Source organism: Narcine bancroftii, chromosome 4 (assembly GCF_036971445.1).
Source record: "Narcine bancroftii isolate sNarBan1 chromosome 4, sNarBan1.hap1, whole genome shotgun sequence".
Classification (NCBI taxonomy): Eukaryota; Metazoa; Chordata; class Chondrichthyes; order Torpediniformes; family Narcinidae; genus Narcine; species Narcine bancroftii.
Window position 1 is genome coordinate 129127186 of NC_091472.1, and position 27844 is coordinate 129155029.

A 27844-nucleotide genomic window follows, 5' to 3' on the forward strand; every position below is an offset into this window, starting at 1 on the left:
TAATCCCGGTACCAGTTGTGGAGACACCTTCATTGAGAGCTGCAGAGGAGCAAGATGCTGGACAAATACAACCAGTAGTGCCAGGCAGCAAGAACTTATCTGCTCCAGAAATAGTGAAAAGTTGTACCTCGATTCAGTGTTCTTCATCCCCGAGAAGATCCAAGAGAGAAAAACATCATCCAGAGCATCTAAAAGAGTATGTGGAGTGACTTAAAGACTTTATTTAGTACATATGGGCTGTGACTTAAAGACTTTGTATGTTTCCAGTTAATACATTTTAAGTTAGATAGCGTGATATCTATAGTTACCATTAGTGGAAGTTATGCTTTAAATGAACTTTATACTTCACCAGTAAGCACAAAACTTTTTTGGAGGGGGAAGTGTTACGGGAACATGCGTGTGCGTGTGACATCATACATCAGAGTAAAGATGCTTACTGCTTCTTTGGAGTGAGGTTATTTAAAAGGGGAAAATACACACCACCTTCCACGTTCCTTTACTGTTATGTTTCATTGATACTTCAGAAGAAGAGCATTGTCCATTTTGTTCTGCATACCAAAGGTCTTGCACCAAATATGCTTTTAGTCTGGCAAAGGGGCAACCATCTTATAGCGGCCTGCATTTCTTCAAATAAGCAAAGTGAACCTCTTTTCCAATGTCCAGACCTGCTGCTGTCAGGAGGGACTTTCTTGTACTCATTGCAATATGGTATTTTGGCAGAATACTTCCTCTGATTTTTTTCAAGCACTGGTGCAATGCGAGCTCAGTAGCCAAGTCATCTAATTGGATGATTTATTAATGCCTTTAGTGAAAACAGTCTCCACGAAGTATCTGGTCAATTTTATTTCCCCTCGGATGCTGCTGGGCCGACTGAGCAATTTTTCTTTACTGCTGCAGATTCCGACATCCTTTGTATCGTATCCACCCGTTTCGGGTGAGTGCACCCAACACCCTCCTGTGGGACCCTCCCAGGAAGAAGGTATGCCAATTCACTTTGGTCTCGGCGTCGCAACCCTGCGCTTCCAGCAAACCTGGACTCTGTGGAGAGCTGCCAACTGCAGATGGCCATGGGCTTCGTGGAAGCAGAGCTCGAGCTCCAGCGGGACAGCTCCCAACGCCTGTCCAAACCCTTCAACCACCGCCTTGCGGGGGGGGGGGGGAGAGACGTCACGCTTCCTTTCAATGAAGGGTCCATTATTTTTTCCCATTGCCCGAATCCTCCCCCGTGCACATTTAAATAACAGACCGCGCGTGCCGCCACCCGGCCGTTGGCCGCCGCGTGCTCGGGCCTCGTGCTGAGGTGACGCAGTTCCAGCTCGGGGACCGCGCGTGCCGCCACCCGGCCGTTGGCCGCCGCGTGCTCGGGCCTCGTGCTGAGGTGACGCAGTTCCAGCTCGGGGACCGCGCGTGCCGCCACCCGGCCGTTGGCCGCCGCGTGCTCGGGCCTCGTGCTGAGGTGACGCAGTTCCAGCTCGGGGACCGCGACGGCCGTGGGCGCGGCGAGAGCTTTCGCGCTGCGCAGTCGGTGAGACCAACTGTCCGGTGTTTTATTTATTATTTTTTATATATCAGTTGTTGTGCCATCTTTTCGAGAATGAGCGAGGCAAACTCGTTTGCGTTAACCATTTGGCTTGTGGATGGGAGCCGAGTCACGGTGAAGGCGAGGCCGAGCGACACGGTGGAGGACGTGAAAGTGAGTGTGATCGGGGAGATTGAAAGGAGCACCTCGCACCGGGGGCGTTGGACCCCCGAGGGGGTGAATCTTTTTTCTCGTCAGCTGCCACTGGCGGATGACGACACGGTCGCAGAGTGTGGACTTGGACCAGAATCTGTCGTTGTTCAACAAACCAAAAGTATGTCCATATTTAATTGTTTCTCCACGTTATGGGGGTGGGGCTAGAGTTATGGGATAGTCCATTACAGGTTCATAAGGTTAAAAAGACACCCACTGGTGTTTTTCTAGCTACAATAAATGATTAATGAAGTGCAGTGGAACTCGGACTCCTATTATTCATCAGGTCAGATACAATTTGCTGTTATTGTAATAAAACAGAAATGCAATATTCAGTCTCCCTTAAGGCAGAGATCCCGTTAGGGTTTTGCAGTCAGAGGAAGAGCAGCAAAAGCCACTCCCGCAGAGTCCCTGGCTGGGTGATTCGCCTCCAGTGTGCCCACAGCCTTTGCAGCAGCACGAGACTTCCGCTTAGCTCAAGCCACCGGCCAACTTGAGCCCAGATCCAAGCCTCCTGCTCGACAATGAAGCCTTCAGTGTCCAGGGCCCTATGGGACCCTTTCTTGCCCACACCATCCTCTCGAATCCAGGTTCCGACGTCTGATTCTCATGAGCCAGCCTGATGCGAGTCCTTTGATCTCGAGTGACCAGCAGCCTTGCTTGCCTCGCTAGCAGCTGTGCACATCCTCGAGTTCGAGACCCCCCTCATTAATCCACCATCATGGTTACTGTCCTAAGGATGGTCTCCTCCCGTCGGAGGGAGAACCCAAAGACTTCCATGTGAATGTTGGAGGTCTGATAAGTTTGCAAATGATATATGAAAGTTGGTGATATTTTGGGTAGCAAAGCTGCAGCAGGACATGAAATTTTAATCCTGACAATTGCAAAGTTGTGAACTTTGTAAAAACAAATGGGTGTCTTCCATATATAATAAATGGCAGGGTGCCAAGGTGTGTTGATAAACAGACCATAGTTTCCTGAAAGTAGTGCTACAGTTAAAAAGTATGGTGAAGGGGGCATATGATGTAATTACTATCATAGGTCTGGGCATGAAATCGAAAAATTGGGATGTTAAATTCACCATCTCTCCTGAGAATGGCGTGAACTTGATCTGAGATGTATATGAAAATATACCTGTAATATATGCCATTAAGGAGAGTGCAAAGGACATTCATCAGAATATTTCCTGGGTTGGAGTAATTTAATTATGAAGAGGTTTTTAAAATTTTAAAATATTTTTCACACTATGAACCATATTAACCAAAATGCACACAAACATTTCCTTCTTGAATATACACAGTGTCATTTTCTCCCCTTTTTCCCCCTTCCCTCCTTCCCACCCCCCTCCCTACCCACTCAACATTCAACATATACAATAAACCCATTAAACAATGTCCTCACACAATTAAAATATACAAGAAAATTGTGTCATCTACTTTTACACACTGGGTCAGTTCATTTCGTCGTCTTCTCATTCTATCATTTTAGGGGGTGGAGGTCCGCGGTAGGCCCACTCTGTTGTGTTCCATGTATGGTTCCCAAATTTGTTCGAATACTGTGACTTTATTTTTTAAATTACGTGTTATTTTTTCCAATGGAATGCATTTATTAATTTCTATGTATCATTGCTGTACTCTCAGGCTTCTGATTTCCAAGTTGACATTATACATTTTTTTGCTCCAGCTAAGGCTATCATAATAAATCTTATTTCTGCTTCATCCAGTTTGAGGCCTAATTCTTTAGTACTTGTATTACTTAGAAGAAAGATCTCTGGATTTTTTGGTATGTTGCTTTTTGTGATTTTATTTAATACCTGATTTGGATCTTCCCAAAATTTTTCCACTTTCTCACATGCCCAAATTGCATGTACTGTTGTTCCCGTTTCCTTCTTACAGCAAAAACATCTATCTGATACTGTTGGGTCCCATTTATTTAACGTTGGGGGCGTGATCTATATCCTGTATAACCAATTGTATTGTATCATGCGTAACCTCGTGTTTATTGTGTTTCCCATAGTTCCGGAGCATAGTTTTTCCCATTTTTCATTTTTTAATCCTTGTTTAGATCTTGTTCCCACTTTTGTTTGGGTTTACAGCTTATTTCATCATTCTCTTTCTCTTGCAGTTTGATGTACATGTTTGTTATAAATCTTTTAATTATCATTCTGTCTGTAATCACATATTCAAAGCTGCTTCCTTCTGGTAACCTCAGCCTGCTTCCCAATTTGTCCTTTAAGTAGGTTTTCAGTTCGTGGTATGCAAACATTGTACTGTAAGTTATACCATATCTGTACTTCATTTGTTCAAAAGATAAATTATTTCCCAAAAAACAATTGATTATGAAGAGAGGTTTGTTTTCCATGGAGCAAAAGAAGAATGACCTCATTAAGATCTTTTTCTTATGGTGGTGCTGTCAAAAAGTTTTAAAAAAAAGATTGTTGGTTTCAGATCAGAGGAACGTGTTTTAAAGGAGATTTGAGGGGAAGGCTTTCTAAACAGAATGGTTGATATCTGGTATTCCTTACCAGATTAGGTAGTAGAGTCAGATACAATCACTATATTTAAGAGATGTTCAGATAAATGCTTGTATAGGCGAGGAATTGCAGGATTATGGCCTCGGTGGACTGCTGGCACTATGATTGAAGGACCTACATGGGCTGGGCACTACTAGAGACTTGGCTTAAGGGCACCTGGTGTCAGAACCTGGATTTGAGAGGCAGTTGAAAGGAAAAAGGGCTCCTGAAGGACCTCTGGCACTGAAGGCTTTCTATAGTTGAGAGGACCGATGAGAGGTTCTGTAGAAGAGATTGAGTATCCTGGATGGTATGTTGCCTTCCTGTCCAAGATATCTCAGATCAAGTTCATGCCATTCTCAAGAGAGATGGTGAGCATGTAGGGACCACTGCTGTGGTAGGAAGCTGCAAGGAGAGTTCAGGGAGTTTGGAGCTTGGTTAAAGGATAGGTCCTGCAGAGTTTGTGATCTCAGGATTGCTACCCGTGTCACATGCTAGTGAGATTAGAAATAGGAAGATAATGCAGCTTAACACGAGGCTTGAGACATGGTGCAGGAGGGTGGCCTTCAAGTTGCTAGATCACTAGGTTCCCTTCCAGGGAAGGTGGAACCTGTTCCGATGGAACCGTTTTCACCTGAACTGAAGGGGGACTAATATCGTTGTGGCAATGTTTGCGAGTGCTGCTCTGGGTGGTTTAAACTAGATTTACAGAGGCATGGGAACCACAGTGCCAGAGTAGATAGGGGAATGGAGTGGGAAACAGATGAAGTGAAGATTGCATGTAATGGCAGAAGTCAAACGGTTGTACGTGATGGCAGTTTTCTCAGGTGCATATATTTCAACGTAAGACATATTGTAGGAAAGACAGCAAGCTTAGAGTGTGAATTGGCACATGGAATTATGACATTGTGACCATCATGTGGTATTTACTTGGGAGTCGGACTTCTACATAACCATTATTCACTTCCTGGCTACCGCCAAGGCGACTTTCACGAACTGAATTTTATATTTGAACAGTTGAAAACTCTCATTTCCAATATCTTTCAAAATACACAACTCCAGATATTGTGGAAAATCCACTTTTGTAATTTTTTTCAGAATGTTTCCCAGTTCTTCCCAGAAGGGTCTCACCTTTATACATAGCCAGGTGGAGTGGACAAGGGTCCAATCTCTACACCACACCTAGAGCACGTTTCTGAAATTTCTGGCTTTGATTAATTTTTGTGGTATGAGGTTCAGCTGGAGGAAAAAGTTATTGCATCAACCTGTATCTGGCATTAATGACCCCATTTACACTGTCCAGACTCAGGTCTTGCTACCACTCTTCATTGATTGTTGTGCCCAATTCCAACTCCCATCTCTCCCTGACCTGTGTAAGCCTGGCTTCAGTCCCTCACTTTGGTCTATGTAATATATCTGAGAAATAAATTTGCACACGTTCCTTTGTTGAATTAAAATCTCCACATTATTTGACCTAGGCAGGGTCATAGATGGTCCTAATTTTTCCCCTTTAAAAAAATCTAATTTGCAGATGGCAGATCACATTTGGTTCTCAACTGCTTGAATGACACTAGTTTCCTTTATTTGTAACAATCCTTGATACATCTGATCTCCTTCTGGCACCAGGTGTCAAGCATCTTATTACCTAGAGTCAAAGGCATTTTAGGAGAATTCCCCACCTTCCATTCAATACATTGATTTAATTTTTGCCATATCTGAAGAATATGCTTTAGTATGGGGTTATCTATTTTATTTAAAATTAATTTGGTGTCCTATTTGTATACAAATTCTCCTGCCATCTTTTCACCTATTGCATCTAGTCCAATTTATGCCCAGGAGGAGTTGAGGGAGAACTTCACTCTGAAGGTGGTGAATCTTGAATGTGGACTCGAGTTTAATTTTTAAGAAAAATTTGGATAGGTGCATGGATTGGAGGGATGTGGAGGGCTATGGTTAAGGTGCAGGTCAGTGGAATGGCATGGATGAGAAGAGCCAAAGGCCTGTTCAGTGATCGTATCAGATGCTTGTATCTGGAGCTTGGTTTCAACAGGAACCTCTGGCTGGAGGAGAATACATGGACACTCAGTGGCTATGGCAAACAAATGTTGAGGTATATCATGTACATTACATTTTTTGTATTATGTGACAATAAAAGGAACCTTGAACTTTGGTGCATGCAAATGGGATAGTCTAGATCAGAAAAAAGATTGACATGGTGGATTGATGGGCATGTTTCTGTACTGTATAACTAAATCTTGTGATGATAATTTCTTACTCTAAACAGTTCTGGAGTTTTATCCTTTCAATGGAAAAAATATAATGATAAGAAAGTACCAGCCATGTTTGGTGAAGGAAATATTTCTGTTACTGGCTCTGTCAGGGAAACAAAAATTAATATATTTTACATTTTAGTTGAAAGGTATTGAAAATGTTGTACATAATAGGAAGTTGCTTTCTCAAAGTTCTGCACAGGGCTCAAGATCAAATTTTGTCTTTGCTTAAAAAAAACCTTCGTGATATTTGGATAATTGGTTTAGGCAGGGTGAAGCTAGGAAGAGTATAAAAGCATCTTGAGTGCAGAAGGAAAAATAAAGAGTGTTGGGGACAGGAAGTGAGAGTTTGAGGAAGAGAAAAAAATAAAAAAGAGGATAGGAACATAACAAATAGGAGCAGGAGAAGGCCATCTGGCCTGTCAAACCTGCTTTGTCATTTATTAAGATGATGACTGACCTGGCCATAGTCTCAACTACATCTACCTTTTTCTCCATAATCCTCATTTCCCTTACTATGCAAAGATATTTGGAACTCTGCCTTAAGTAAATGTAATGAGGTAGCTTCTACTTGTTCTTTGGGCAGGAATTCCATAGATTTAGTAATCCCTGGGTAAAATAATTCCTCCTCATCTCAATCCTAAATCTGCTTCCTTGAATTTTGAGGCTTTGTCCCATTGTTCTCGTTTCTCCTATCAGTAGAAATCACATTCCTGCCTCTATCCTATCTATCCCTTTCATAGAACCATAGAACACTACAGCACAGAAAACAGGCCATTGGCCCTTGTAGTTTGTACTGAAACATTACTCTACTAGTCCCATTGACCTGCACCCATTCCATAACCCTTCAGACCTCTTCCCATCTATGTATCCATCCAAATTCTTTTTTTGAAAAGTTTATTTAAAATTTTACAAAATACAAATGCAAAATACAAAAAAAATTCAAGTCTACCCCCTATACCCCCCACCCCAATATCCCACCCCTTACTATCCCTCCATCCCTCCACCCCTTCGAGCTTAACATACATAAAGTATTTATAAACAAACAGTGGGTTAGGTTGCAATACATCAATTCAACAATCCAAACAAGAATTTTAAAAATATTACTTAACATCTAAATTCATACATTTCAAATATGGAGTCCACATTTTTTCAAAAAAAGAGTAATTATTTTGCAAATTATATGTAATTTTTTCTAAACATAAACATGATTGATGTTTATTATGCCATCTCTGTATACTCAACTCCACATCATTTTTCCAGGTGACTGCTATACATTTCCTAGCCACTGCCAAACTTAATCGAATAAATGCAATCCAAAATTTATCCAAGCGTGCTGTTAATGGATTCATATAATCAAATAAACACAACCATAGAACAACATACAAATCTATTTGGAATAAATCTCGCAAAAATTTTGTAATCTTGTCCCAAAAAGGTTTAACCTTTACACAATTCCATGCAGAATGAACCAAACTACCTATCTGATCTCCACACCGAAAACACAAATCAGAATCACTAGACCCAAATCTCTTTAAATTTTCAGGAGTTAAATATAACTGATGCAGAAAATTATAATTAACTAAACTATAATGCACATTAACTAATTTTGTAATGCTATACAAACATAGATCTGACCATTCTTCCTCAAAAATAGAAGTAGATAACTCCTGTTCCCATTTATATCTTATTCTCAATACACCTACCTCCTTCATTTTTACCTGTAACAACGAATACATTTTGGAAACAAACCCTTTCTTTCCCTTATCCATAAGTAATATTTCAAACTTTGATTGTGTTGGTAATATAATTTCCTGACCAAAACAATTCTTTTAAAAAAATCACATACTTGATGATAAGCAATGTATTTTGTGATATTCTAAATTTCTCTCCAAGCCTATCAAATGAATGAAATAAACCTGCCTCAAAATAATCTTCAATTAATATCAAACCTTTTGAGTCCCATTCCTTCAAATAAAGATTATGAATAGAGGAAGGAATCAACTGATTTTGATATAGCAGAGTTTTAATTGAACATACATCCTTCGAACCTATAAATTGGTTCCATTGACTCCATACTTTAAGCAAATAACTCAATACGGGTAACTTGTATGTTTGTAAAAGCAATAAATTCCATTTGTATTTAAAATGGTATATTGAACTTTCCCATATCTGATGTAAGCCCACATTGGTGGTTGATCAATATCAATAACAAACAATCTACTAATACTGTGCTGCCTGGTAATAATTTTGAAAATGTGGTAACTGAAGACCTCCCAAATCATATGCCCATGTCAATTTTTGCATTGATACGAGATAATTTACCTTTCCACAAAAAAGAACGTATCACTTTATTTAATTCTTTTTAAAATTTCCCCGCTCAGGACATGGGATTGATTGAAACAGATACTGAATACGTGGATATATATTAATTTTGATACAATTTACCCAACCAATTAATATTAATAGTAAATCCTTCCATCGATTTAAGTCAGACAATCTTATTTAACAAAGGTAAATAATTTAAACCATATAAATTCTTATCTTTCTTTGGCTTGGCTTCGCGGACGAAGATTTATGGAGGGGGTAAAAAGTCCACGTCAGCTGCAGACTCGTTTGTGGCCGACAAGTCCGATGCGGGACAGGCAGACACGATTGCAGCGGTTGCAGGGGAAAATTGGTTGGTTGGGGATGGGTGTTGGGTTTTTCCTCCTTTGCCTTTTGTCAGTGAGGTAAGCTCTGCGGTCTTCTTCAAAGGAGGTTGCTGCCCGCCAAACTGTGAGGCGCCAAGATGCACGGTTTGAGGCGATATCAGCCCACTGGCGGTAGTCAATGTGGCAGGCACCAAGAGATTTCTTTAGGCAGTCCTTGTACCTTTTCTTTGGTGCACCTCTGTCACGGTGGCCAGTGGAGAGCTCGCCATATAACACGATCTTGGGAAGGCGATGGTCCTCCATTCTGGAGACGTGACCCATCCAGCGCAGCTGGATCTTCAGCAGCGTGGACTCGATGCTGTCGACCTCTGCCATCTCGAGTACTTCGACGTTAGGGATGTAAGCGCTCCAATGGATGTTGAGGATGGAGCGGAGACAACGCTGGTGGAAGCGTTCTAGGAGCCGTAGGTGGTGCCGGTAGAGGACCCATGATTCGGAGCCGAACAGGAGTGTGGGTATGACAACGGCTCTGTATACGCTTATCTTTGTGAGGTTTTTCAGTTGGTTGTTTTTCCAGACTCTTTTGTGTAGTCTTCCAAAGGCGCTATTTGCCTTGGCGAGTCTGTTGTCTATCTCATTGTCGATCCTTGCATCTGATGAAATGGTGCAGCCGAGATAGGTAAACTGGTTGACCGTTTTGAGTTTTGTGTGCCCGATGGAGATGTGGGGGGGCTGGTAATCATGGTGGGGAGCTGGCTGATGGAGGACCTCAGTTTTCTTCAGGCTGACTTCCAGGCCAAACATTTTGGCAGTTTCCGCAAAGCAGGACGTCAAGCGCTGAAGAGCTGGCTCTGAATGGGCAACTAATGCCCATTCAAATTCTTATACTACTTATCAATAATTACACCTAAATACTTAATCTTATCTGACCATTTAAATTTAGTAATTTGCATACAATCTGAATAGTCCTCATCAGATATAGGTAATATCTCACTTTTATCCCAATTTACTTTATACCCCAACATTGATCCATAAAATTTTAACAAATCCTGTAAATGTTCTAAAGAATTCTTAGGTTTAGATAATATATTAACACATCGTCTGCAAATAAATTAATTTTGTACTCTCATTGCCTAACCGTAATATCCTGAATATTCATATTTTGTCTAATTGCCTGTGCTAAAGGTTCTATAACCAATGCAAATAAGGCTGTGACAATAGGCAGCCCTGTCTAGTTGATCTAGACAAAGTAAATACTTGAGAGATCTGACTATTTGTCACCACCTGCGCAGAAGGATTTGTATACAATGCTTTAACCCAGCCAATAAAAGATGGTCCAAATTTAAATCTCTCTCACACTTTAAACAAAAGCCTTCTCAGCATCTAATGCTAATATCATTGGTAGATTAAGTTGCTATCGTGATGCATTAATCATTGTAAGTAATTTAGTAATATTATCAGCTGAATATCTATTTTTAATATATCCTGCCTGATCTACATGCACCAATTTTGGTTAAAAAAAATGAGCCAATCTATTTGCTACAATCTTATAATCTACATTCAATAAAGATATAGGTCTATAAGACACAACCTTCAATGGGTCTCTATCTTTCTTTGGTATGACTGTTATCAATGCTCTCGAAAATTATTCAGGAAACAACCCCATATCTGTAACCTGCTTCAATACATTCATATATACTGGAAACAACAAATCATGAAATACTTCATAAAACTCTACTGTAAATCCATCCTCACCAGGTGATTTACCAATTGGCATAGATTGTAGTGCCTCTTTAAGGTCAAAATCCGTAACAATTTTACATCATTCTCCTCCAAAGAAGATAAATTCAGCTGAGACAAAAAAGTATCAATCTGTTCAATATCTACATTCTCTTCAGATGCATACAAATCTCGATTAAAAAGCATGAAATTCCTCATTAATCTCCTGTGGTTTGTAAGTGACACCTGAATTTCCCTGTATTGCATTCATTGTTCTAGAAGTTTGTTCAGTTTTCAACTGCCATGCAATACTTTATGTGCTCTTTCCCCTAATTCGTAATAACGCTTTCTTTTTTGTTCAGAGTGGTTTAAAGAGGGGGAGGGGGGTTCTCTTTTTTCCCTTTTATTCCCTTTTTTTTTTACAGTTGTATTTTAGAGTAAGGTAAGGGGCGGGGTTTTTCTTTCAATGGAGCTTTAGTGTGTCTGTGGGTTGTTGAGAATTATTTGTTAAGATAAAATGAGTAAATTGAATTTTGCGACATTTAATGTTAAAGGGATGATTCATCTGATAAAGAGGAAGCGGGTCTTGGATTATATCAAGAAGTTGAAGGTGGATATTGCATTTCTACAAGAGATGCATTTGACAGAAAAAGAACATTTGAAATTGTAGAGAGACTGGGTTGAACATGTTTTGGAATCTTCTTTTCATTCTAAGGCCAGGAGAGTGGCGATTTTTGGTACATAAAAGGGTACCTTTTATTTTAGAATCTGTTTTTGAAAATGCTGGAAGAATTTTGAAGGTGAATTGTAAATTGTTTTCGGAAGCCTGGACTTTATTGAATTTATATGCACTGAATGAAAATGTACAATTTGTAACTGATGCTTATTTAAATTATAATCAATCAAATGAGAACATAATGGTAGGAGGGGACTTTAATTGCTGTTTGGATCCACTGTTGGATAAATCTCCAAAAGTTGTTAAGAAAACTAAGATGGCTAAAAGGGTGATAGAATTGATGGAGGAGTTAAATTTAGTTGAAATATGGCGATGTATTCATCCGACTGAGAAGGATTATGTTTTATTCTGCTCATCATGACTCATATTCTAGAATAGATCTTTTTTGGTCTCAGCTCATTTACAGGGAAGGGTTGACTATGCAGAATATAAGAGTAGAATATTGTCAGATCATTCTTTGTTGTTGATTTCTTGTGAGATTGCGGAGAAGGTTGAAATAACTTGCCATTGGAGGTTTAACGAGATGTTACTTAGACGACCTGAATATGTTTTGTTTTTGAGAGATCAGATTACATTTTTTCTGCTGATGAATGAGAAATCAGTACAAAGTTAATTTACATTGTGAGATGCTTTGAAAGCATATTTATCAAATTATTAGTTATACAGCTAAAGTTAAAAAGCAATATACAGCGGAACTTTTGGAGACAGAGAAAGAGATTGCAGATTTAGAGAAAAAATTTCAAGAAAATGCAATGGAAGATAATAAGGTACAGTTATCTAATTTGAAACTTTATTACAATATGAAGCAAACTTATAAATATGAGAGATTGCTTTTGAGATCAAAACAGCATTATTACGAATTGGGGGAAAGAGCACATAAAGTATTGGCATGGCAGTTGAAAACTGAACAAACTTCTGGAACAAATTATTCTTAAAATGTAAAATTGAGCCCACATTTATCGTCAGATTGTAGCTCATTCCACACTCCCACCACCCTGAGTGAAGAAGATCCCCCTCAACCTTGTTTCACCCTAAAGCCATGTCCTCTCGTATTTATCTCTCCTAATCTAAGTGGAAAAAGCTAACTCACATTTACTCTGTTTATACCCCTCATAATTTTGTAAACCTCTATCAAATCTACCCTCATTTTTTTTGAATATTTTATTTTTTATTTTCAAAGACTCAAATCCAAATAAGCAATATATTATTTTCCAACAATAATGTATATTTTATCCCCTACCCCTCTCCCCTTCCTCCCGTCCCTTATACAAAAAAAATTATATAAATTAAACAAATACAAAGAACAAGATATCGTTGAAGTCAAAAACCTTTAAGGGAACTTAAGAACCCAAAGAAACCTAAAATATAAAGATAAGAAACAAAATACAAGAACATGTCGCCTGCGCCACGACCCACTTCGCTGATCTCAAGCATTCCACTATTGGTATGATTGTTGTATTCATTTTATCGAAGAGGGGTATAATTAAATCTGCGCACCCATGTGCTGCAGATAGGGATGCCACATCCTAATGAATTGGATGTAATTTTCTCCAGGGGAATACAACTCTGAATTTCTGTATTCCATCATGTAATATTTAGTTGGGAATTGGACTTCCATGTGACTGCTATACATTTCCTTCACAAACTGAATTTTGCAAATCTCCCCTCATTCTTCTACCTCCAAGGAATAAAGTCCTAACCTGTTTAATCCTTCCCTGTAACTCAACTCCTGAAGACCTGGCAACATCCTAATAAATCTTCTCTGCACTCTTTCAATCTTACTGATGTCCTTTCTGTAGTTTGGCGAACAGAACTGCACACAAAGCTCCACATTTGGCCTCATCAATGTCTTTTACAATTTCACCATAGCGTCCCAACCCTATACTCAGTACTTTGATTTATAAAGGCCAAGATGCCAAAAACTTTCTTTATAACCATGTCTACCTGAGACACCATTTTTAGGGAATCTTTATTCTCAGATCCAAATACTTGTGTATCCAATCTCTCACAACGTGTTCCACTAATTTACCTACTACTAATGTCAGGCTCACCAGCCTGTAATTTCCTTGTTTACTTTTGGAGCCTTTTGTAAACAACAGAATAACATGCGCAACCCTCCAATCCTCCTGTCTCTCACCCATGGCTAGGGACATTTTAAATATATCTGCTAGGGCAGCTGCAATTTCTACACTAGTCTCCCTCAAGGTCCAAGGGAATATCATGTCAAGTCTGAGGAATTTACTACCTTTATTCACTGTAAGGCAGCAAGCACCTCCTCCTCTTTAATCTCCATATGTTCCACAACACTACTGCTTGTTTCCCTTCTTGTACAGTATGCCAGTTTCCAAGTAAGTACTGATTTAAAAAGATTGTTAAAGATCTCCCCCATCTCATGAGGCTCCATACGTAGATGACTGCTCTGATCTTCTTTTGTCTCTTACTATTCTTTTACTTTTCGCATTCTTGTAGAAACCCTTCGGGTTTACCTTCACATTATCTGCCAAAGCGTATTTGTCTTTTTGTCTTCCTGATTTTCTTTTTAAGTATTTTCTTATATTTATATACTCATCTAGTACCTCCTGCTAAACACCGCTCTTCTTCTTAACCAAGGAATGTCTCCAACACCTTTCTCATTCCTCATTTAAACCCATTTGGCCTCTGCAGACGAGCCCTCTGGGCTGTCCTGTCAAAGCACAGGTGTTATATTTTCCCTAACTAGCAATGCCACTCCTCCCCTTTTCATCCCTCCCCCTCTATCATGTCGGAACCCTGGAGCTTTGAGCTGCCAGTCCTGCCCCTCCTGCAACCAAGTCTCACTTATAGAAATGATGTCATAATCCTACGTGCCAATCCATGCTCTAAGCTGAACTGCCTCTCTGACAATAAATACACCCAAGAACATTTCTATCGCATACAAACCTTTGATTTCTGTCTATACTTGCAATCCTTGCATGATCTTTATCCTCCTCCACCTCATTCACTATCTGCTGTAACACTAGTTCCTATCCCTCTGCAAATCTAGTTTAAGCCCCCCCAGAAAATAATTTTGTTTCTAAAATTGCCCTTCTCATTCTTCTGAATTCCAGAAAGTATAGTATAGCCTCATGCAACTCAAGACTAAACTCCTCATTTCAGATATCATTATGGTGACCCTCATCTGTACCCCTCTAAAGGCAGAATATATTTTTTAAGTAAGGAGAGAACTCCAGGTGTGCCCTCATCAGCATCCTGTATGGTTGCAGCAGAATCTTTCTGCTCTTAAATTCAATCCATCCAGCAATGAAGCCAACAAAAGCCGCCTTGATTACCTGTTGCACCTGAAAACCAAACTTTTGAGATTCATCCCTTTGCATAATAGCAAATCTTTTGCCATTTAAATAATAATTTTATATTTATCCTTCCTAATTGGATGACCTCATATTTACCAACATGATATTCCATTTGTCAGACCCTTGCCTACTCAATTAATTATTTATATCTCTCTGCAGACTTTCAGTATCCTCTTCACATTTTGCTTTTCTAAGCTGTTTAGTGTCAACCGCAAATTAAGATGCACTACATTTCGTCCCCGCTTTCAAATCATTAATGTATATAATGAATAGTTGTGGGCCCAGCACTAGCCCCTGAGGCACTCTGCTTATCACTAATTGCCAACCAGAGGAACACCCATTTATCCCATTTCTCTTGTCTTCTTTTGATTAACCAATCCTCTATCCATGCCCATACTTTATCCCCAACTCCATGCCTCCTTATCTTATGGATAAATCTTTTGTGCGACATCTTGTTGAATGGCTTCTGGAAATTCATGTATACAACATCCATCCGTTCCCCTCTAACCAGTAAATTTATCAAACAGGGCACACCTTTCCTAAATTTATGCTATGTGCGCTTGAAAGAAAATAAGGGTGTCAAAGGGGAGGAAGGGTGGTAGGGAAAAGAATGAATGTATGAGACTTGAGAAAATAAATGGTTGAGAAGGGGAGAGGAGAGCATGCAGTGAGAAGAATTGGATGCAATAATGATGGACTTTGAAAAGAATAGAGAAAAACAAGGATACAGGGGGAATGGGTACAGGAAGAAAAAGTGATGTATTTGTTAGGAGAAGAGCTATTTGGCACAAATGAGTTTAGGCCCCTCTGCTTCAGCTTAAAGCATGTGTTCCTTTGCTTACTTGGCAAGATCTGAAAAGAAAAGGTGTTAATTGGATATGACTATTGTAGTGGACATTATGGTGTTCAGTTTCTCTGATGTAGAGGAGACCAGCTTGGCTCTGTCTGCTGCAATAGCGTTGATCTCCCAGTGACCACCCATTTCAATTTCCCGTCCCATTCCTTTGGTTTTATGAACTGCCAGACTGAGACCACCCACAAATTTGAGGAACAATACCTCATCTTCAGTCTGGGCACCCTCCAACCAGATAGCATTAACATCAATCTCCAATTTCCATTAAACCTGTCTGTGTCTGTCTCCCTCTCCCTCCCTCTCTCCCCCACATTTTCCTTCTGTCTCCTTTTTTGTATGTTGGCCTGGACTCCTCCCCTTACCATGCTTCCACCTTTCTCAATCTTTATTGAGACACCTGCCTGCTTTTTGCTTGTATCTTAAAGAAGTGCACATGCCAAGATGTTGGTAATATATCTTTACCTCCTATGGAGACCACCTATGTGAGCCCGGCTGAATTCATCCATTACTTAACATGTGCTTTTACAATAAAATCGACACAGCGATATTGAATTTTGTCTCCAGTACTTTTGCAATGTTTGAAGTGCAGACAGTTTGAACATTGAACTTGAACTGTTTTGAAATGGGCATTCCAAACTCTGCTTGGAGAAACTGCATTATTTGAAATAATTCATTTTTAATATATTGTAAAATATGCAAGATATTTTGTCAAAACCATTAGATATGAATACAGAAAAGTGGTCTTCAGTTATCATATTGCTCTATTAATCACAATATTCTGTTTGTGTTTTACAGCTCCAGATGGATCTGGGACCATTGATTACACCAGTAATGTTTTAATTTAACTTTTTTGTTAATTTATAGCATGATATTAACGTAATGGCTTTTAAACATATGTTGGAAACATGCACTGATGGTTTAGAGATGCCAATTATTAAACAAATCAAATGTTCTCTCCATGTTACTCTGAAATCTATAACTTGGTGTTGGGTGTCTGCAGGCTGAATTACTAAGTCTCATATTTTATGACTTAGGAGCAAAATAGGATGTTAGATATTATGTGTGTGGTACCCAAAATAATGACTAGGTTTACAGAATTCTCCCACTGCAAAAAAAAAATTAGTAGAAAATCTCCACAGTTCGGACATCAACAGTAGAGAAAGAAATAAATTTAATGATTCAGGTTGATGACTCCTCAGAACGCAGAAGAGTTCAACGCAAATCTGAGAAAGAGTCAGTTAAAAAATAATTCTTTTTTTTAAACTTTATTAATAACACATACAAAATAAATGTTTACGGAAAGTACACTAAAATACTACTAATACATTTTAACTCTCACTCCCTCCCATAACCCCCTTATACAAATCTTTATATACCGAAGGACCAAAAAAAAACAAAAATTATAAGTACTGCTGTGGAGTATATTACATCCTTAACAGAATTTTTTTTAAAATCATAATAAAACTACTTTTAAATCTATGTCTAACCCCATACATTTCAGATAAGGAGTCCACATTTTAATTAAAAAAAAAAAATCATTATGTAAATTGTTTTTTTTCCTAAATATATACAGGATTTTAATTCAGAATTCCATCTTTGAATATTCAATTCTAAATCATTCTTCCAAGTAACTGCAATACATTTCCGGGCTACTGCCAAAGCTAACCGAATAAATACCAGTTGAAAATTTTCAAGCCTCAAACTGGTTGTTAAGATTGTAAAATACCCCATTAGGAAAAATAACGGATCAAAAGTCAATTTAAATTTAAATAAACCTTCCAAAAATTCCATAATTCTCTGCCAAAAAGGCTTAACTTTTTCACATGACCAAACTGAATGTAAAAAAAAAAGTACCAACTTGCTTTCCACAATGAAAACACAGATCTGATGATTTAAAGCCATATCTTTTTAATTTCTCAGGAGTCAAATATAACTGATGTAAAAAAATTATAATTTACTTAACTATATCTCACATTAATTAATTTACATTATCTTCACACAATGTCATCCATTCTTCCGAAGATAACAATATAGATAAATCCTCTTCCCATTTATTTTTCATTTTACATAAATCTGATTTAATCATTTTTTCTTGTAATAAAGCATACATTTCAGAAATAAAACCTTTTCTCAATCCACCCTCAATTAAAATTACAAAATTGGGTTTTTTAGGTAAACTTAGTTCCCATCCAAAGTTATCCAATAACATAGCTCGCACTTGATAATATACAAACAAGGAGTGAGGTAATATTCCAAATTTTTCCTGAAGTCGAGCAAAAGAAAGGAACTGACCTACCTCGAAGCAATCTTCCACTAATTTAATGCCTTTCATGCCCCAATTTTTCAAGTAATAATTATTTACTGAAAAAAAGATTAATTTATTCTGGAAAAAATGGTGCCTTCACTGAAATTTTGCCTTTACTACCAGTAATCTGATCTCTAACATACCAAATCTTCATCAAGTGCTGCAATACAAGTATATTATAGTTTTGTAAAAGAGAAGGGTTCCATTTATAAATAAATTGATTAATAGAAAATTCAGCAATTTGTGCTAACTCAACTTTAGTCCAAATTGGAGGTTGATGTATGTCAAACATTCTATTAATAAACTTTAATTGAGCAGCCTCATAATGATTCTGAAAGTGTGGTAATTGAAGTCCACCTAATGCATACTTCCATGTCCATTTTTGTAAAGACGCTCCAGCTAATTTACCTTTCCATAAAAATAATCTCTCTGCTGCATTTAAATCTTTTAAAGAAAGGTTTAAGAAGTACACAAGGAATAGACTGAAAAAGATATTGAATACATGGAAAAACATTCATTTTGACACAATTTACTTGTCCTATCAAAGTTAATGGTAAGTCTTTCCATTTATTCAAATCCGATTTCATTTTATTTAATAAAGGTACATAATTCAATTTATATACATTTTGATATTCAACATCAACCATTACTCCTAAATATTTAATTTTATTAGTCCATCGAAACCATGTAATCTGTTTACAATCTAAATAATCCTCATTTGAAATCGGTAATATTTCACTTTTATCCCAATCAACCTTATATCCTGACATTTCTCCATACTGTACCAGACGAAATTGAAGCTTTTCCAAGGATTCTTTAGGATGTGTTAAATAAATTAACACATTATCCACAGACAAATTAATCTTGTATTTCTCATTACTAATTTTAATTCCCTGAATAATAATATCCTGTCTAATAGGTTGGGTCAGTGGCTCAATAAGGCTAGCGACAATGGACAACCTTGCCTCGTTGACTTAGTCAAATTGAATGAAGATGAAATTTGTCCATTAGTCACCACCTTAGCTGACGCATTTTTATATAAAGCCTTCACCCAACCAGTGAAGAGTGGTCCAAATTTAAATCTTTCCAACACTTCAATTAGAAATTTCTGCTCTATCCGATCAAAAGCCTTTTCAGCATCTAGTGCTACTATAATTGGTTGATTGGGTTGCTTCTTTTTTTTAAAATTTTTTTATTTTTCACACCATAAATCACATTGATCAAGATACATACATTTTCCTTTTCAAATATATACAGTGTCGTTTTCTTCCCCCCCCCCTTCTTCCCATCCCACCCTCCCTACCTCCCCTCCCATTCATTTAAAATACAGAATCTAAGATACATTAAACCAGTCAAATAATGTTGTCGCTCAATAAAAATAAACAAGAAGTTCCACTGAGTCAATTCTTTTCATTTCCTTCTCCTTCTGTCATTTTAGGTGGCAGATGTCCCCGGTAGGTTTTCGCTATTGTGTTTCATGTATGGCTCCCATATTTGTTCAAATATTGCAATATTATTTCTTAAATTATATGTTATTTTTTCTAATGGAATACATTTATTCATTTCTATATACCATTGATGTATTCTCAAGTTATCTTCTAATTTCCAGCCTGACCTAATACATTTTTTTGCTACGGCTAGGGCTATCCTAACAAATCTTTTTTTGCACCATCCAAATCAAGTCCAAATTCTTTGTTTTTTATGTTGCTTAGAAGGAAGATCTCTGGGTTTTTTTGGTATATTGCTTTCTGTAATTTTATTTAATATCTGGTTTAGATCTTCCCAAAATTTTTTCACTTTCTCACACGTCCAGATTGCATGAATTGTTGTTCCCATTTCTTTTTTACAACGAAAACATCTGTCAGATACTGTTGGGTCCCCTTTATTTAACTTTTGAGGTGTAATGTATAGTCTGTGTATCCAGTTATATTGTATCATACGTAACCTCGTGTTTATTGTATTTCTCATAGTTCCAGAGTGTAACTTCTCCCATGTTTCCTTCTTTATCTTTATGTTTAAATCTTGTTCCCATTTTTGTTTAGTTTTACCATTTGTTTCCTCATTCTCCTTTTCTTGCAGTTTAATATACATATTTGTTATAAATTTTTTGATTATCATTGTATCTGTAATCACATATTCAAAATTACTTCCCTCTGGTAACCTCAGACTGCTTCCCAATTTGTCCTTCAAGTAGGATTTCAGTTCGTAGTATGCCAACACTGTATCTTGAGTTATATTATATTTATTCTTCATTTGTTCAAAGGATAGTAATTTATTTCCTGAAAAACAATTTTCTATTCTTTTGATCCCTTTTTTCTCCCATTCTCTAAAGGAAAGGTTATTTATTGTAAAAGGGATTAACTGATTTTGCGTCAGTAATAGTTTTGGTAATTGGTAATTTGTTTTATTCCTTTCTACATGAATCTTCTTCCAAATATTGAGCAGATGATGTAATACTGGAGAATTCCTACGTTGTACCAATTTTTCATCCCATTTATATAATATATGTTCAGGTATCTTCTACCCTATTTTATCTAGTTCTAATCTAGTCCAATCTGGCTTTTCCCTTGTTTGATAAAAATCTGATAGGTATCTTAATTGTGCGGCTCTATAATAATTTTTAAAGTTTGGCAGTTGTAAGCCTCCTTGTTTATACCATTCTGTTAATTTATCTAGTGCTATCCTCGGTTTCCCCCCTTTCCATAAAAATTTCCTTATTATTTTCTTTAACTCCTTGAAGAATTTATCTGTCAATTGTATTGGCAATGCCTGAAATAGGTATAGTATCCTTGGAAAAATGTTCATTTTAATACAGTTTATCTTTCCTTTTAGTGTTAGTGGTAAGTCTCTCCAATGCTCTAAGTCGTCCTGTAATTTTTTCATTAGTGGATAATAATTGAGTTTATATAGATGGCTGAGGTTTTTATTTATTTGTATACCTAGGTATCGTATTGCTTGCATTTGCCATCTAAATGGTGATTCTTTCTTAAATTTTGAGAAATCCGCATTATTCATTGGCATTGCTTCACTTTTATTTGCGTTAATCTTGTAACATGACACTTCTCCATATTCCTTCAATTTCTTATGTAATTCTTTTATTGATAATTCTGGTTCTGTTAAGTATACTATAACGTCATCTGCAAATAAACTGATTTTATATTCCTTGTCTTTTATTTTTATCCCTTTTATTTTATTTTCTGTTCTTATCAATTCTGCTAGTGGTTCTATAGCTAACGCGAACAATAAGGGTGATAGTGGGCATCCCTGCCTTGTTGATCTGCTTAAATTAAATTGCTTTGATATATATCCATTTACTGTCACTTTCGCCAATGGCCCCTTATATAATGCTTTAATCCAATTAATATACTTCTCTGGTAAACTGAATTTTTGCAATACTTTGAATAAATAATTCCATTCTACTCTGTCAAAGGCCTTCTCTGTGTCTCAAGCAACTGCTACTGTTGGCGCTTTACTCCCTTCTACTGCATGAATTAAGTTAATAAATTTACAAATATTGTCTGTTGTGCGTCTTTTTTTAATAAATCCAGTTTGGTCTAGATTTACCATTTTAGGTACATAATCTGCTAATCTGTCTGCTACTAGTTTAGCTATTATCTTATAATCTGTGTTAAGTAATTATGTTGGTCTATATGACGCTGGTGCGAGTGGATCTTTCCCTTGCTTTGGTATTACTGTAATTATTGCTGTTTTGCATGAATCTGGTAAGCTTTGTGTTTTGTCAATCTGGTTGATTACTTCCAGGAGGGGAGGAATTAATAAATCTTTAAATGTTTTATAGAATTCTATTGGGAATCCATCCTCTCCTGGTGTTTTATTATTTGGTAGTTTTTTTTATTATCTCTTGTATTTCTACTATTTCAAATGGTTCTGTTAATTTATTTTGTTCCTCTATTTGTAATTTTGGTAGTTCAATTTTAGTTAAAAATTCATCTATTTTGTCTTCTTTCCCTTCGTTTTCAGTTTGTTATAATTGTTCATAGAATTCTCTGAAGTTTTCATTAATTTCCATTGGATTATATGTGATTTGTTTGTCTTTTTTCCTTGATGCCAATACCATTCTCTTAGTTTGTTCTGTCTTAAGCTGCCATGCTAGAATTTTGTGCGTTTTTTCCCCTAGTTCATAATATTTCTGTTTTGTCTTCATTATATTCTTCTCCACCTTATATGTTTGAAGTGTTTCATATTTTATTTTTTTATCTGCCAATTCTCTTCTTTTAGTTGTGTCTTCCTTCATTGCTAATTCTTTTTCTATATTTACTATTTCCTTTTCCAACTGCTCTGTTTCCTGATTGTAGTCCTTCTTCATCTTGGTTACATAACTTATTATTTGCCCTCTGATGAACGCTTTCATTGCGTCCCATAGTATAAACTTATCTTTCACTGATTCCGTATTTATTTCAAAGTACATTTTAATTTGTCTTTCAATTAATTCTCTAAAATCCTGCCTTTTAAGTAGCATGGAGTTTAATCTCCATCTATACATTCTTGGAGGGATGTCCTCTAACTCTATTGTCTATATCAGGGGTGAATGTTCCGATAATATTCTAGCTTTATATTCTGTTTTTCTTACTCTGTCTTGCATACGAGCTAATAACAGGAATAGGTCTATTCTTGAGTATGTTTTATGTCTACCCGAATAATATGAATATTCCTTTTCCTTTGGGTGTTGTTTCCTCCATATATCCAAAAGTTGCATTTCTTGCATCGATTTAATTATAAATTTGGTTACTTTGTTCTTTCTGTTAATTTTTTCCCCAGTTTTATCCAAATTAAGGTTGAAATCCCCTCCTATTAGTATGTTCCCTTGCGTGTCTGCTATGTTCAAAAAAATATCTTGCATAAATTTTTGATCTTCTTCGTTAGGTGAATATACATTGAGTAAATTCCAAAACTCCGAATATATCTGACATTTTATCCTTACATATCTCCCTGCTGGATCTATAATTTCCTCTTCTATTTTAATTGGTACATTTTTACTGATTAATATAGCTACTCCTCTAGCTTTTGAATTATATGATGCTGCTGTTACATGTCCTACCCAATCTCCCTTTAATTTCTTATGCTCCATTTCAGTTAAATGTGTTTCTTTTACAAATGCCATATCAATTTTTTCTTTTTTCAGTAAATTTAGCAGTTTCTTCCTTTTGATTTGGTTATGTATTCCATTAATATTTAAAGTCATATAGTTCAACGTAGCCATATCATACTTTGTTTATCTTCCCTTTCTGTTTCTCCATCATCACCTTTCCTTCTTATCCATTTCTGTTTTCTTGTTTTGAACACTTTATAAGACAACATTTCTAAAACATCAAACATTTTCCTTATTTTCTACTTAAAACTTCTTTAACCCTATTCTCCCCTCCCCTTCCTGAGTTGCCCTTTATCCCTTGCCGGGCAACCACATCTCCCCTTTCCATTTGGATTTGTGAATTCACTCGCAAGCGTCAACTGATTTTGCAGTGACCGTAACTCCTCCCCACCCAGCCCCCCCCCAGAAAAGATTTCAATTTTCATATATAACAAAGGTCACTCTTTTAATTCCCTCCTTACTTCCTCTGTTCCCTTTCATTCCCTTATTAATTCATATCTACTCTATATATTTTCCTCTAAATACGGATACACTCATGTACACACATATATACATACACACCTATCTATATATATATATATATATATATATATATATACACACACACATACATGGTCATTTTTACTCTCGTTACATGTCTTCATCTCTCTGCCTGTTTTGTAGTTGTTCTGCAAATTTTCGTGCTTCCTCCGGATCCGAGAATAGTCTGTTTGGCTGCCCTGGAATAACTATTTTAAGTACCGCTGGGTACTTTAACATAAATTTATATCCTTTTTTCCATAGGATCATTTTTGCTGTATTAAACTCCTTTCTCTTCTTCAAGAATTCAAAACTTATGTCTGGATAGAAAAAAATTTTTTGACCTTTGTATTCCAGTGGCTTTTTGTCTTCTCTTATTTTCTTCATTGCTTTTTCCAATATATTCTCTCTTGTTGTATATCTTAAGAATTTTACTAAAATGGATCTTGGTTTTTGCTGTGCCTGTGGTTTTGGGGCTAATGTTCTATGTGCCCTTCTATTTCCATTTCTTCCTGTAATTCTGGTCTTCCTAGGACCCTGAGGATCCAATCTTTTATAAATTCTCTCATATTCTTGCCTTCTTCATCTTCCTTAAGGCCCACTATCTTTATATTCTTCTATTATAGTTTTCCATTATATCTATCTTCTGAGCTAACAGCTCTTGTGCCTCTTTAACTTTTTATTAGATTCTTCTAATTTCTCTTTTAAGTCCTCTACTTCCATTTCTACGATTGTTTCTCGTTCTTCCACATTGTCCACTCTTTCCTATATCTGACATGACTATCTCTATTCTATTCATTTTTTCTTCTGCACTTTTAATTCTTCCTTTTATTTCATTAAATTCTTGTAATTGCCATTCTTTTACTGATTCCATATATTCTTTAAAAAAAAAATCCATTGTCTTGCCTTTCCCTTCTTCTTCCATTTCTCTATGTTCTTCTTCTTCTTCTTCCTCTGGGTTGGTCATCTGTTGTTTCCTTGTTTTCTTTTTACTCTCTTCTTTCTTGTTCTCGTTGTTTTCTGTGTTCTCTTCCTGTTGCTGTGTTGCAGCTGTCATCCTCAGCTGTGGAGATCGACTCCTCAGCTGTTCCTCCCTCCCGTCACTTTTTTTTCATGCGTATCGCACGTGTGTGAGGAGTCGCGCATGCGCGGTTGTGCACTCTTACTTGGCTCCGCAAGCCATTTTTGTAGTCCTGAGCTCGGGACTTCCACTGACCTTAGGGAGCGGGCTTCTCTCTCTGCGGCGGGCCTCCTCGGACAGGTAAGGCCTTCACCTTCTTCTTCCGACGTTCTTTCTTCTTCTCTTCTTCCCGTTGCTTTCGACTTTTCTCTCTTCGCTACCATTTTATTCCCACCTTTACTTTTACTTTGTTTTAATTTTTATTCTTGTACCTTTGTGTTTTGTGTATTTTTTTAAAACTTTTCCAGAGAGGGCTGGAGTTTCCTGACCAGCCACTACTCCATCACGTGACTCCTCCTGGGTTGCTTCTTTGATGTGTTAATTAATGTAATTAATTTAACAGTGTTATCGATTGAATATCGATTTTTAATAAAACCTGCTTGATCAACATGAATTAACTGTGGTAAAAACTTAGCAAGTCTATTAGATAACATCTCAGCTACAATTTTATAATCAACATTCAATAAAGAAATAGGTCTTTATGAAGCCACTTTCAAAGGATCTCTATCCTTCTTAGGAATAACAGTAATCAACGCACTTGAAAAAGACTCTGGAAGTATGCCAGTTTCTGTAGCTTGTTTTAATACTTCCATAAATACCGGAAGTAATAAGTCATGAAATTCCTTATAAAACTCTAAAGTAAATCCATCTTCTCCTGGAGATTGTAAAACTTTCTTAATATCCAAATCAGTTTAAAAAAAAATCTAGCTCCTGTACATCTTTTTCCTTTAAAGGTTTTAAGTCTAAATTAGTCAAAAATGACTCAGTCCGATTATCATCTTGAACCCCTCCAGAACTATGTAGTTCTTGATTTTAAAAAAAAGACAGAACTCTTCATTAATTTCTTGAAGTTTATATGTAACTGCTGATTTTTTTTCCTTTCCGCATTTATTGTCCTAGATGCCTGCTCTCTCTTCATTTGCCAAGCTAATACCTTATGTGCATGTTCCCCCAATTCATAATAGCATTGCTTAGACCTCTGTCTCAATTTCTCGTACTTCTCTGTTTGTAAATTATTATATCGCAATTTCAATTTAATTAAATGAGTTTTTTTTTATCTTCAGTCGAGTTTCGTTGTAACTTTTCTAATGTGTTGATCTCCTTTTCCAAATTAATAGTTTCTGTAGCATATTGTTTTTAACTTTCGTAGAGTAACTGATAATCTGCCCTTTTTTAAATAAGCCTATAATGCATCCCAGAAAGTAAATTTATTTTTTGTACTGATTTTTCATTTATTTGTAAAAATATCTTAATATGTTCCCTAATATATTCAATAAACTCCAGTTGTTTTAATAACATCATGTTAAATCTCCAATGATAAGATGTTTGAACTATTTCAGGACTTGGACAAGAAATTAATAGTAAGAAATGATCAAACAAAGTCCCACTTTTATAATCGGCCTGAGTAATCCTACCTTGTAATTGTGCCGATATTAGAAATAAATCAATTCGAGAAAATGAATCATGTCTTGCTCAATTATAATGAAAAATCTTTCTCAGGCAGATTTAACCTCCTCCAAATCTCAACTAAATTTAAATCCTTCATTATTTCTGACAAACGTTTTGCCATTTTGGTTTTCTTCAGAGGTTTTGGAGATTTATCCAACAAAGGATCTAAACAACAGTTAAAATCTCCCTCTACTAAAATATTCTCAAATGCTTGATTCAGTCCCAGAAATGTTTGAGCAACAAATTCTTCATCGTCCACATTAGGAGCATAAACATTCATCAAAGTCCAAAATTCAGAACAAAGTTTGCAATTAACAATCAGTACTCTACCAGCATTAGCAGAAAATGATTCTCAAGTGAAAGGCAACTTTTTATGCACTAAAATAGCCACACCACTCGTCTTTGAATTAAATGAAGATGCAATTACATGTCCAACCCAATCCCTTTTCAATTTCAAATGTTCTTTTCCCGTCAAATGGGTTTCCTGTAAAAAAAAAGCAATATCAATCTTCATCTTAATGTACGCTAAAACCCTTTTCCGTTTAACCAGATTATTAAGCCCCTTAACATTAAAAGTAGCAAAATTTAAACTCGTCATATATCTTCAAAAATAGCTCCTCACACAGCAATACAGTCAAAAACTAAATAAAGGCTCCTTTCTTTTTGTAAAAAAAACCCCCCAAAATTAAAAAAAAACCTTTAAAATATATATATATAAACCCCCCCTCAACTAACAAAAACTATAAAAAAAATAAACAAAAAAAAAACCCAAAAAAACCCTTAAAAAAAAATTAACTACAAGTGTAGTACTCACCTCAATTGACCAGGTGTGGCTTATCGTAAGTGGCAGATGACTTAAGAAGCAGCATAGTCATCCACCTCCCCCCAACCAAACCTTTCTAATTAAATACAAATAAAATCTTCACATTTAGCCCACTGATTCCAATCTATGATCATCTTCTATTTCAATCAGCTGAGGTTCCAACACCTCCTTCCCATTTCCATTCCCATTTTTCTTTCCAGACAACTTCACCAGTTGTTTCAACAACTCTTGACTTACTTTATTATCTGGCAAAGAATTTGCAAAAGTTGATGCCTCAAAATCATTCTCAAAAAAAAGTCTGATTACCATAAAAACACTTTCAATACTGCAGGATACCGAAAACAAATTTATATCCCTTTCTCCATAATACAGACCAGCTGAGTTGAACTTTTTACGCCTTCTAATTATATTTTGACACATCAGCATTAAAGAAAATCCTATTTCCCTGAACCATCAAAGGGCCCTGATTCTGTCTTGCTTTTCGAACTGGTAAATGCAAAATCATCTCACGGTCTTGATATCGCAGACATCGGATAAGAATCACCCTCGGAGGTTGACCTGGAAAAGTCTTTTGCCTTAATGCTATATCTAATTCTAATCCATCCGGAAAAGCTTCTACCCCCAACATCTCAGGAATCCATTTCCGAAAAAAA

General features: G+C 36.8%; 1 protein-coding gene across 1 annotated transcript in view; it reads left to right on the forward strand.

Moving 5' to 3' along the window:
* The window catches only part of LOC138762391 (uncharacterized), a 307807-nt gene that overhangs the window by 2087 nt on the left and 277876 nt on the right, over positions 1-27844 (forward strand). Inside the window, exons 2-3 of the mRNA XM_069936157.1 lie at positions 1245-1853; positions 16601-16633. Coding sequence (XP_069792258.1) covers positions 1245-1853; positions 16601-16633 — 642 coding nt within the window. The remainder of the gene's footprint in view (positions 1-1244; positions 1854-16600; positions 16634-27844) is intronic.